This window comes from Vidua macroura, chromosome 4 (genome assembly GCF_024509145.1).
Source record: "Vidua macroura isolate BioBank_ID:100142 chromosome 4, ASM2450914v1, whole genome shotgun sequence".
NCBI lineage: Eukaryota > Metazoa > Chordata > Aves > Passeriformes > Viduidae > Vidua > Vidua macroura.
Window position 1 is genome coordinate 56,611,031 of NC_071574.1, and position 13,283 is coordinate 56,624,313.

The following is a 13,283-nucleotide window of genomic DNA, read 5'->3' on the forward strand; positions in this document are numbered from 1 at the left end:
TACTGATTATTAAACATTCACCAAGGATTAAAAGTTTTATAATAGATCCATAACAGTGAAATTGATATGGACCTATTGCATTGCCATAACACTCTGCAAATATGTTTTAGTATGTAGCTGCTATTTGTTTAATATATAATAACTGTTTAATGAAGTTTAAATTAATACTTGAATCTCAATTGCCTACAAGAGACATTTTGAAATATGTTTACTATGCTGTGTTATCATGATAAAATCACATTGTTTTGGGAAAAAAAAAAAAAAAGGCAGTCTGAGGGGCCTGCTTGAACAAAAAGTTTTCCCTGGATAGTTTCACTGCCAAAACTCCCATGGAAGTGCCTAGATGTCAGGATGATTAAGTACTCAAAGAGCAGGATCCAGAAAATTTGCTGATGTTGACATCAAAATGCATTGTTTTCTCCATTTCCTCCTGTCTTGGGAAGAAAAACTTTAATGATGTATTAATTGCTATTTATTATTATGCTTCCTATTCCACTTTTTATGCCTTGTAATTGTTTACCAGAACTATAAATAATCCTATGGATAAAATGTACTGGGAGAAAAGATCAGTACAATTCTCATTGCAGATTGTTTAGACTGTAGTTTTATTTAGAAATCGAGGGTGCCACAGAGATCACTTCGATGTCACAGCTCTGCAACCAGACAGGCAGCTATAACCTACTGCTGTGGCTCCACCTGCTGAAAGGTATGGGTTTGAGTTCCGAAGGAGTGCCACAGCAAGGCACGGCGCTTCTCCCATCCACTGACTGCTTTTTTTTGCATCTCTGCATGGTAGGGCTGTGCCATAGTCAGCGTACCTGCATCTTGGGTACTCGACAGCAAGGATGCCAACCCCTGTCTCACAGGCAACATCTTACTTCTTGTCATCAGTGTGCCTGTGACTCCTGCTCCATTGCTATGGGTACACCTGTGAGTCCAGGGGAGCTTGTTACCATCCTCCTTTTCTGCTTTTCTGACTATTGCCCGGGCTTGGCTCAGTCCTGCAGCATATTGTCTGAGCTACAGTCCTGTATCAGTGCGGGACTCAGTTGTCACTTGCCTCTGGCCAGTTTAGTCTTCTTTTTTTTTGTTATCACAATAGTGTTTTCCCTCCTGTTTTTCCATCTAAATTTTTCTCCCTGAGTTCGAGATACCATGCAGGGAAGAAAAAGAGAATCTCTTCCTTCAGGCAACATTATACAGCCAATAATTTTGGGACTTTTCTGCAGTTAATGTTCTGTAAAATCTAAGGTGAAAAGATTTGGGTATGAAGGAAATACTTCAAACTATTCCTCTTCAGGAAGCTTAATTTCTGAATCGTTTGAATTGCTTAAGCATCAGATAGCTTTTCTTTCATATGCATTGTTCACACAACAGTGCAAATACCCATCTATCTACCTAGACATAACCACCACCACCTTAGAACACCATCACCTTCTTTTAAGCCATAAGCTCTGCTATGTTTGTAATGAAGTAGTCCAGGTTTTGTTTTCCTTTATAGTTTTTCCTCACAATTCTGAGTGTTTGAAACCTACCTACATTATAACATCTATTGAAGTATATAATGAAGTATGACAATGAGTAGAAGGAAAAGTATTTTATTTCCATTTTTATTAGTAGATTATTGCTTAGAAACCTGTAAGTACATTAACGCAGAGCAATGTACCTAACAGATGAAAATATTTTCAAAAGGGCCTGGAATGACAGTTACACATTTTAGAAAATTTTTAATGCTCAGTCTCTTCCTCTTCCATGCAAATATATATTTTATAGCTTTATCTTTATTTTTTGTGAGAAATCATGTAAGATATATAGAAAGTCAAAATGTTTCAAAATTATATGAAACAATTATTTGAAGGCTAAATACATGAAAAGTGCTAATGGAATTTGTATGTTAAAAAAGAAACCTTGTACAACATATTTTTGAGCCATTCACAGTGCTTTCTAAAATTTAGGGATGTAACTGTATTCCAAACTCAGTGCTCCATCTACAATTATAGTCTAAAACAGTAGAGAAGGAGTGAGATCCCTGTACGAGGCTGCTGAATCCAGACAGAATGGGTTTCTTCAGTCATGACAAAGAAAATTAAAATCAAGCATGAAAATATTCAAGGACTGACTGCCCTTTCCACAGAAGTGAATCTGGTGGTATTTCAAGTTCTAATACATGAAGTTTCAGTGTATAATTCTAAATTAATTTGGGATTATTGATAACCAAACCCAGAGATCTCTAAATAAGCAGTTTGGAGAGCATTCTTCTTTTAAGCATTTTAAAAAAGTTTTCCATAAGAAGTATACAAACTACTAAGTCAATGAATGTTTGGTATTCTGCCAAAGGGTTAGTGAAATATGTCTGCTTAAAGAGCAACAAGGTAAAGGGAAATAATGTTTCTCCTCAGACTCCCAACAGAGGCTAAAAGCTGTATTTTCCCCATTAGACTACTAAAGCTGAAGGTCTCTGACCCTTGACTGCTGCAAACTGGGGAGAGAGGCTTGCAAAGAATATCTCTGTGTCTGAGAGCAAATGGAGAATGTCCAGCATGAAAAATATTAGCCAAGCATCTGGAAATACCTGTGTATTTCACACAGCAGAGCTTGGGGTAACTCAGTGAACTGGCTGACAGAGGCAGGGGTGCAGTAGTACAACCTGCAGCTGTGTAAGAAGTAATTGTATAAAGGTGACTCTGTGCCTACTTAGATTTTGTGATTACCAACAGCAAGCCAGCATGTGTCAGCAGTTATCATCACCTCCCTGTACTTGGAATAACAAATAACAACAGTATTGCAGATGTAGCTGAGGGCAACCAAATGCTTCCTCTTTCTTGACAATTGCTGTAGCAAACAAAATGTAACTGATGATGCCCCAGTCCATGAAATGTGGTTGGTAAAAAAACTCTGTGGCAGTGAGAAAAAAACTCCCTAAGATGTGAAGGTAGAGGTAGCCTGGGAGTCCCTTGAGAAAAGAATTAGGGAGCAACCATTTCAGTGAAGATGGTAGGTGATGATAGCCCAGGAAAATGTGCAGGGATGTAAAATAATGGATAATAAAAGAAAATGAAAGAATAGGAGTAAGCAAAAAATCAGAATAAAATACAGACATAATGTAAAAGTTCCTATGTACCTCTCTGACCTGAGGACAAATGAAGAACTTGAAATGCTGCCTTTGTTTACACATAAACACCGATAAGAATTTAGTTGCCTTGCCCTCTTTCCCACACCCTTCTTCTTATATATATACTGGGTACAAAAAGTTGCTAATTAGTAGACTAGAAAAAAAGGAGGAAAAATTGTCCATTTCTGTGGTTTTCCTTCCCTTCATAAAATTTGCCATTACTACATTCAATTTTGAAAAATAATTTAAAGTGAATGTACTAGCAGCAAATTTTATGAAGGGAAGGGAAACCACAGAACTGGACAAAATGTGCTTGTTGGCAATCCGGAAGGAAAACACATTCAAAAAAGTTCAAATTACATGGCACACTGCAAAGAAAGCATCACCAGCACCAACATCATCCAGCACTGCTGGAGAATGAGGGGATTGAGGGAAAGAAAGTTTGGAGATTTTTCAGTGCACAAAAAGAAGCAAGAATTGCAGAAAGAAGTGTTATTTTAAAGTAGCTGCTACCCCAGTAGCCAGTAAGCTTTGGGAACAACTTGCTTTCTTTTTTGTATCTATATCAGCTACTATAATAAAAGGTATTTCATCCCCTACAAACCTTGTCTTTCTTGAAGTTATATAGTACGGCTTACTTTGGTACCCAGGTGGGAGGTTTTACTCTCTTCCTGCCACTGCCTCCCCCCTTCAGCTGTGACATTCTTTTAACCCTTTCCTGCCTTGACTCAACTCAATAACCTGGCAGAAAACGAAACACAAAAAAACTTCGCTGTTAAATTGGTTTGTTAAACAATCAGGTTATTACAGCAGGTGGAGCAAGAGTGAGGGCATATATCCTAAAGGTAAAAGGGCTATTGGAAAGATAGAAGCACCAGGACTTTCTGGTTTTTGAAGCAGCTATACTACTTAACTTTGTTCTTATATCCTTAGACCATTACAACTACAATAAAAGTAGTGACCTAATAAACTCGACATAGGTATACTGCAGTTCAAAAAACCCCAAACTCTCTCATGAAATTTGTTAAGTGACTCCTGTGGGACATAGGTTTTGGATTAAGGGCTTTCCTGAGTTGATGTAAGAAAAAGCATTTTCAAATATTTGGCACAGAATGGAAGTTGTAGTAATTTGCATGAAAGAGGAAAGATGAAGGGACAAGCATAAGCCTTCAAGAAGGGACTTGTGCTTGAGGCCTTCAAGCTTTTTGAACACAGGTGAGGAACAGTGGAATTAGATTCACCGCAGAAGCAGTCAAACTCAGAAGAAAAATCAACAGAGACCAAGACTTGTAGGTTTCCACAGTAGCAGTTTAAACAGAGGCATAATTAAAAATTGTAGTTTTGCAACCAGCATCCATAGCTAGATATCTTAGTAGTAGTTTCAGCAGAGATGAGAGAGCAAATAGTTCAGAAACATCAAGGGCAAGTAATACACAAATCTGTACATTAGAACGGAATTGGACATGACATTAAGATGAAAAACAGTAACAAAACTTTGTCTCTCCAAGACTTTAGGAAAATGGAAAATTACGATGGGCTGTGATCACAGATATCAGAAGCAACAGTTCACTATTTCCATCATCATCATCTTTAGATTATGCGACCACATGGATCATCTCACTGATACAACTGATCAGAACATGCATTGCCACAAACACAAGACAACGTTGAGGAGCAAGTAGCTTGAGAAAAGCGTGAGAATGTTTCTTTCAGTAGCACTGAAGTGCAGTCTCTCTCTATGCTGAAACTGTGGTGATACTAAACCAAAATTCTGGTTGTATCAATAGTCTAAACTGGCATTTATTGTCCCCAGTGCCAGAAGAGGCAGTTTTAGGCCCTATCTCCATGCTGATCCACCACCCAGCACAAACTTTTTATACGGCTGTGCAGAGAATTGGGTCATGTTACTGATGTAGGTAAAGGTTCTGGGAAGAAGGTATCCAAAGAGACGAACTGTTTAACCCAGCACTACTTCTGAGAAAAAAAATGTATCTTGGGCCATGGTTTGATTTAGTTAATCCAGCTTTACAACTCCTGGTGCCAGATCAAAAACGATAAAATTCTATGATAAAAGGCACCTATCCAACACAAATTAACAGTACAGTTTGAATTTGTTTAAAACAGAGCCTAAAAAGAAATAATTACCTGTACACTGGTTAATTTCATGCCAATTAGACCTCTCTTCTCTTACAGTTAGTATAACTTCAGCATAAGAGCAAAAAGGCATTGTCAACTTTGCATTTTGTGTCTGACCTAATTTAGTTCAAGTGTAACAGTGGCCTCGCATCTCACACAGATCAGGTTGGTCCTGTTGAGTGACTCAGTGGCACACAAACATCATACTAAAGCTCAAGGACCAGTGTCTTCTTTGCACTTTGATAAACAATTTCAGTACTTAGAACATGTTTTATTTTCATTTGTAAGAGGACACAGAGTCTAGGAGTAAAGGGTGATTGTGAAGTTTTTACTGTAATCTTGTTCCTCTTGCTCCAATCCACAATTCCAATGGTTTGCCAGACTCTTTTGTCAGGTTACATTTAAAACTGAGTTACAGTCTGAGTGTTCAGCATTATTCAAGGGCATCTTAGGTTAGAGATTTCGTAAGACTCATTTTGGCAGCTGTTACTGACAATATCTAAAATGATGTTTCTGTGTTAATAGCAGGTAGTTTTGCAGGGTGTCATTTGCCAGTTCTCTTCTCAAAGGATGGGGCACTGTGAGTTCTTGGTTAGCTACCAGAACTTCCTTTGGGTTCTGCAAAATCTGTCTTAAATTTTTTAAAGTAGGTCCTGCCACTTTTTGGAATTTTATTGCTAGATTATTATTTTATTATCCTCACACCTACCAGAGGCAAAGAACATACTGAGAATTTCAGCTGTCATTGGCACGAAAGTGTTTGTGCCTGGCTGTCCTGGCTGCAGAGAAATGTGAGAACATGACCTAATTACACTCCGGAAAGTAGTTTCAAATGTGCCACGAAAACACACATTGTAGGTAGGTGGGGTTTTGTGTGTGTGCCTGTGTGTTTGGGTTTTTTCTATAGTTGAGAAAAAGTATATTTAAATAACGTTTGGCTATCAAGTGGGAGTAACTGGTTATCTCATTTTACAGGGCCAATTTGAGGAAAAATGTTTTTAAGTACTATTTACTCAGCGTTATGAATTTTGAAGCCATTCAGCACCTAGGCAGGGGATTATCTTTCCTGCATGAAGCAAGAACAGCAAGTCCTCCTTTTAAGACTAAGGAACTGGAGCAGGAGGGCAAGACCCAAGTAATGGAAGCAGAGGAGAGGGAAACCAAAGCGCTTTATGGAGGAGGACAGGGCTCAGGGAGAGTCACAGGGCCCCACAGGGCCGCAGCACGCGAGAGCGCACAGGCTCTGCCATGAGGGCACGGGCGCCACAGACCCTCCCCCGGCCCGGCGCCCCCGGCCGCTGCCCCCGGCCAGGGCCGCGCATGCGCGGGGGCCCGGCCGCCACCGCGGCGCGTGCGCAGTGGGGCCGCGGCCCGGCGGGCGCGCTCGGTGCCGCGGGGTCCGGCCCCGGCGGGAGGCGGCGCTGCTGCCGCCGCGCTCGGCCCGACCCGACCCGCGCCACACAAAGGCGGCCGCGGCCGCCACGGCTCCTGCCCGCCCGCCGCTCCCGCGGCACCGCATGGCGGCGGCACCGCCCCCGCGGGGCTAGGCTAGGGCGGACCGGAGCCCCCTCCCTCCAGCCTCTCCCGTCCGGCCCCGTCCGTCGTCGGGAGGAGCGGAGCAGGGTCCTGCGCGGCCCCGCCATGCTGCCCCCGGGCCGCCGCGCTCTCTGCCGCCCGCCGCGCCGCCGCCGCCGCCTGGCGCGGCTCGTGCCCGCTCTTCTGCTGCTGCTGGCGGTGCTGGGCGGCGGCGGTGCCGCGCTGCCTCCGGGCTGTAAGTACGACGGGCGTCCCAAGAGCGCCGGCAAAGCGGCGGCCGGCGGCCCGGCGGAGCTGAAGGTAGTTTGTAGCAACCTGGAGCTCGCTCAGGTCCTGCCTCCCGAGGCGCTGCCCAACCGGACGGTCACCCTGTGAGTACCGTCCCCGCGTGGGGGGTGGGCAGCGTCGGTGCGACGTGGACGGGGCGGAGGGGGAGTGGGAGCGCCCGTCTGAGGTAAAATGGGGTGAGCTGAGGGGAATGGGAGCGTAGGTGACTCCCCTCTACTACTGGAGAAAGCCCCGGGAGCGGATGTACTTTCCATGTTTTCCGGTAGTTTCCCGGGGTGGTCATTTTTGAAGGGGGCGAAGTGTCCCGTAACTCACCGGTGAGGAGGCACCGTCCCGTGGCGCTCGCCCCGCGGAACAGCATCCCCAACTCTCCCTCCTTCATCCCTCAGTAGGCGGGCTGTTTTTGTGCGGAGGCAATTCCTGCTTATCCATTTGAAGAACAAGTTTCAAAACAGGATATGCAACTTAATCCAAACTGAAAAATATGTTGCCGCTTAATTTAGACATAAGCGTGCACGTGTAAAGAGAGGCTTTGCAAGTTGTTTTCCTTCCTGGGACATGACTGGATCACTTTAGCAAAGAAGTTCATAAAATGGTTTGGACTGGGAGGGAGATCTCCAGATCATCTGGTCCAATCCCTCTGGCTTGGGCAAGATCGCTCAGTACTGGATCTCATCAGTGGTTGGTCCCAAAAGTGAAACCCTTGCGCTTTCTTTAGAGAGGCTTATTGTTCCTGTGCTGCCATGGGAAGACTCAAGTGCAGCCAAGTAGTGTGCAAGAAACTCAGTGAAAAGGAACTGAAATATGGGGTCTAGTTTAAGATATTTATCTACTTAACTGGAAATCGCAGGTTTGAAAGATCTACCAGTAACCCGACGTTTAAAAAGTACAGAATGCGCTGTCATGAGAACAGCAATCTCCTGCTTTTGTGAACACTGACAGCACTGAAACACCAAGGAACGGTGTTCTTCCAGAAGTCTTCGTGGGTTGTGAGCCCAGCAGATACATGGACTTGGATCCATGAGAAAAAGGAAAGCAAAAAATGGGAGCTGAATGAGGCTAAAGTAGTTGTTCTTGCTTGGAAGTCTGCAAGGGTTCAGACAATATTTCTAAATTATTTGTGAGAAATGATTATAGATGTTCCTATGTGAAGTTTCTGAAGTAGAAAACAAGGCAAAAAGTAGAAGTGACAGTAGTTTGATCAACAAATCTTTTAGTCTTTGTTAGCCTCAAATGCATTGCAACTGATTAAATGTTATCAGTATGGTATTATGCATAAAAATTTTGATATAAGTAGATGTTAGTTTGGTTGATATGCTGCAGTTCACTCCGGGATCACAGCTATGATTGCTGTGAAAGGCAAGCAGATACCAAATGCAGAAGCCTTGCTGTGAGGGGATCTTTGTTCATCATCGTAGTGACAGAAGAATTTGGAAGAATGGTTCATCTTTCATCTTGATTTTCATACTCCTTCAATATCTAGAACATATCTACATACACTAATTAGTAGCTTTCAATTAACCAGCCTTTGAAGTTCATAACAACATCTGAAACATTTTTCTGGTTTGAACAGTTTAGTAGACATAGCAAGAAACAATGCTATTTTTTCATTGTTATTTATAGGAAATATCATACCATGTAATGAACATACACTTCAAAATTTTGCTTTAATATAAGGCAAGGATTATTAAACCAATGACCTCCTTTTCCCAACCATAACTGTTGGTGTTCAGGTTCAGAATCTTGCATGTTTGTTGACTCTTGAGGCATGGCTTTCTGTTCTCTCAGAGATTTTGCTTTGTTGTGTTTTTTGCTTTTTTAAAAATTATTGTTACCAAATATTGTTAGCCTAGATTGAAAGTGTTGGTGATGTGTGGGGTTTGTCACCAAATGTCACTTCATTAACATGTTGATTAGTAGTGCCTGGATTAATTGTTACCTAATCTTTTGCAAAAATGATGTTTTTTTCCCCAAGCTGATACTTAAAATTGCAGCACTTGGTCTGATTAGAGTCAAACTGCCCTGAGTTATCTTGATTCTTATGGGATTCATCTATTAAGATAAGTACTACTTCTATTAGATCTTTCTGGATTATTGGATCACTGCAGCGATATGTAGCTGAAAATAGATCACTTTTGTGTATATCAGCTGCGTTTTAATTCAGTTAATTTTCTTTTATGTTGACTCTATTTTGCACAAACCACTTTTAAATACAATGACCTATATAGCTTTATATAACTTTTTTTTTATGAGTTAGGAATGATGCAAATGAAGTGATTATATGCATTTTGGAAATACTGATTTCTTCCTTATCACTTGTCAAGTTCTTAGATTTTCAGCAGATTAGCTACTGTGCCTTTAGCATTTACCATTTCTTTTTTCCCAGTGAAATGCTTTTGAGGACAATAGTAGTCTCACAGTAGTGAGAAAATAAGTGAGAAATAGTGGAAATTAGGGTAAGGAAGTAGCATCTGAGGCTGCTGGCCAGGCTCCTTCATTCTTGCACACCATTGTAGTTAGTGGTTGATGATACAAGTTGGGCAAGGTCACTTAATTTACGAAATGCCTTGGGTTGTGTTTGCCGCAAAACATGTTATTCTCCCAGTAATTTAGGTCAGTATGATGAGACTCTTCAGTTACAATTCAGAAAAAAATTCCTAATTTTATTTCAACTGGTAAGCCATAAAGTAAGTTTGTTTCATGACTGAGGAAGAAAAGCAGACACAGGAAGAGGCATATTAAAACATGGAGATGTGTTTATGGGAGAATAAGTAATGTGTAGGATTTCTGGCAGTACTGTAAATTGGTTTTCCTTTATGATCCAGGTAGAACTAGTTGTTGCTTTACGGGCCACTTAGGTCAAATTCCAAGGTGAATTCAAGTTCATTTATAGCTAAGGAAGGGACTTTTTTCTTAGCATTATATAATAACAACTGATTTGGATGCAAATGAAGGGTGTATCTACATGAACACCCCATCAATTGTTTTGACCTTTGTAGGTTAAGCAGATGGATGAGATGCTTTTGGTTTGAATATACTAAAACAGGGTGAATATAACTAGGGTTTGTCTGCCATGCCCTTTATTTAAGTAGATATTGAAGCCATTGCCATGTTGCACATTTAAGTGAGAAATGCTCTGTACTCTTGTAATGGAAGCCTGAGATAAAATATCTGCTGCTGTTGTGTTTCTTGGTGAAATTCAAATGATTATGGTAGATATTTGTTTGAACTTGCTGGCTATTAGCCATTACTTTGTTTTTTGGAAGAGAATTTGTAAGTCCACTGGAGACAAGCCCATGAAACTTATTATTTGTTGAGAATATTATTTACCTGTTACATATGTTATTATAACAGAAATCTAAATAAACAAAGGAGAAGCATATGTACTCAGTAAAGAATTACTTTTCTGGATTGGGTGGCGTGCTGCTCTGCAAACAACTTTGCTTAAGCACATATTCTCACAGGAGCATAGGAGTACGAATGTTTGTGCTTAAAGTGTTAGGATTTACAAGCCAGAGCATTTGCCTGGGTTAGTGTTCACGGCTTTTCAAAGATACATTTAGCTGGATTGCTGTTAGGAAACATCTTAAAATGTTACAGCTCTCATCCAGCTTCTAAATAAAATCACATCAAACTACATCCATTAAGAAGCTCATATGCATACTTACTTGGACTTCCAAATACCTGTGCAATTTTTCTATTTATGACACAAATTTAAATTTCAAATGTTTCCAAGCAAAATGTCGCTGATATTGCAAGAATCCATTTGTATTGCCATGTGTGATTACATTGTGTCTGAGTTGTGTAATGTAAGTGTCTTCTGTGGAAGTTTGTCTCTTTTAAAGTACATTTCTATTTACTAACTTGATGATACTCTTGATAGCTATTGGTTTGGGTTTGGTTTTTTTGTTTGTTTGGTTTTTTGGTTGGAATAGTCAATTTTAGACTGTTAAAGTGCTCAGTACTAATAATTTGGGCAGTGATAACATTTTTGAAGGTACAAGGTACTAATAATCCCCATTAAAACTTAAAATTTTCTTTGACCAGTGGATACACAGTCTGTGCAAAATGCATCTTGCTTATTAATGAACACAAGGCAGTACGGAGATAGTACTTGAGAACTGTAGCCACAATATACTAATTCACAAGTACATGTACGTGCCTCTTTATCAGTGGCATCTCACTCCTATCCTTACTTAGTGTGTAATTTACTGATAGGCTCGTGTTCTATATTTCTATCAGATTTTGTGTGTCTTTTACCTTGTTGAGAAGATAACCAATTTTATGCTTTTCTGTATGTACTTTTCCAGCATGGATTCATTGATGTGAGCTTGTTGTAGGATATTGAGTATGTGTAGTATTCTCTTATTATGTACACTTTTGTATATATTTGAGTATTGTAAGAAAATTCTGATGTCTTAATATGAATAGTGTTTTCTTCTAAATTGCAATATTTAGTTCTAGCTGAAAAATTATTCAACTTTGGAACACATCATGTTGCATGGTTTATATGTGTCCACTGGGATACACTGTCAAGATTGAATAGTGTTTTCCTATTTCATGAAGGGCTGCAGTAATGACTTTAACACACATGGTGGTTTTGTAGCTGGCAATAGTCTTCATGCAATCTTGTATTCAATTATTATATTGATTCATATTTCTTTTAAATAAAAGAATACTCTTCTATATAAGCATTTTTAAATTCTTTTATGGGCCTTTCTCAATGAGATTATTTTACTTTTGATTAAATACATGAGATAATTAGAAATATGACTTCTGTACCACAGATACAACTGTAGCAGTTGTTGCAAACCTGGGGCTAAGGTATTGCATCAGAACTATGTATTGGTTACTGTTGAGTTGAAAATAAGGGAGAAGGACAGAACTAAGTTCCGCATAATTCTGGAGAGCAAATTTAAGTTTTTGTAGTGGAATTTTTAATTCTCAGAGCTACCATATTAATGTAAAATTGCCCAATATCTTTGTTCCTAAGTAGATACCCATTTAAGCAATGTTCTTCATGTGTTCATTAGCCCTTCAATTAGCCCTAAAGTGACTATTAAATGTTGAATGTGTTATGCTGTTTCTAGCCTCAAGAAGACAGATTTGAATCTCCATAATTAATACTTTTTTATTTTATTGTTGCCTTTTTTTGATCAGTAGTATTCCTGAGTTTGCTTCAGAACTGCAAAATACTAAAATTTTTGTTTTTATTTAATGCCAAGAGTAAAAGACTTGAACTAGAATTTGTGTTGCAGTAATGAAGAACGAATAACTTCTTATGTCTCTATGCTTGCTGTTTGCTCATGTTTCAGAGGTTATTTTTCTAATTTAAAACAACTATGGAGCTTCAAGTTTAGATTTTTCAGAATTTAATGGTTCCCATATGTACTTGGCATGGGCCAGATATGTTGCAGGTTCATGGATTTGTCATTATTGCCTTATATAGTCTATCTTCACCATTACAGTATATAATTTTTGAATCTGTTCAGTTTAAATGCATTTTTTGTACTACAAGTTAAACCATGAAGATAAAAACAGTTGAGTATTTCTTTTCATCAGTGATAATAAACTGTTTAAGAACGTCACATAAAGTACGTTTTTGTGAGTTTTGCTTTCTGTAGTTAGATAAATAATAAATTTTAAATTTCTTTTTAAAAATTATATTATCTGTATGTCTGTAGTCTTTACCTAGTAAATAGCTGAGAATTTAATTTTCCCCTTGCATTCACTGTTTGGGTCCTTAGCAGTGAAAACTGCAATGCATTGTTGCTCTAGAGTGCTAGAGATCATATATCCCCTACTAATTACTGTTTACGGGATCACTGTGTTGTGGCTGATCCTTGTGGACTGCCGCAGGGCACGTCCAGTGGTGCAGTAGAGCGCTGTCCCACGGATCTCCAGGCTGCCCTGGGGCGAGGCCAGGGCTCTGCAGTGCAGAGCTTTTGGGTCCCCAGGGAGCAGACCGCCTGCTTTGGTTGTGTGTGTGATCCAAGCTGCTCAGCCAGTTTTGGCTGGGCTGCAGAGTTTTCACTTATGGAGTAGGAACTTGACCGTTTTGGTAAGATAGACCAAAAGCTTTTTGGAGAGTGGGGGAGAAGAAACCCAAATATAATGAATGCAGACTGATTAAAGACATTTAAGAAATAGGCAGCTTAATTCCACAGTTCTTTCTGCACTGGACAGTGTGTTCTAGGATTCATCCAGACTC

General features: G+C 40.0%; 2 protein-coding genes across 2 annotated transcripts in view; one reads left to right on the forward strand and one right to left on the reverse strand.

Moving 5' to 3' along the window:
• The window catches only part of LOC128806849 (cytosolic beta-glucosidase-like), a 150,489-nt gene extending 149,665 nt beyond the window's left edge, over positions 1-824 (reverse strand). Inside the window, 1 exon segment of the mRNA XM_053976682.1 lies at positions 819-824. Within this exon segment, the coding sequence (XP_053832657.1) occupies positions 819-824 (6 nt within the window).
• A 5,986-nt stretch (positions 825-6,810) lies between these two features.
• Positions 6,811-13,283, forward strand: part of ADGRA3 (adhesion G protein-coupled receptor A3) — a 55,512-nt gene continuing 49,039 nt past the window's right edge. The window contains exon 1 of the mRNA XM_053976416.1: positions 6,811-7,155. Within this exon, the coding sequence (XP_053832391.1) occupies positions 6,890-7,155 (266 nt within the window). The 5' untranslated portion in view covers positions 6,811-6,889. The remainder of the gene's footprint in view (positions 7,156-13,283) is intronic.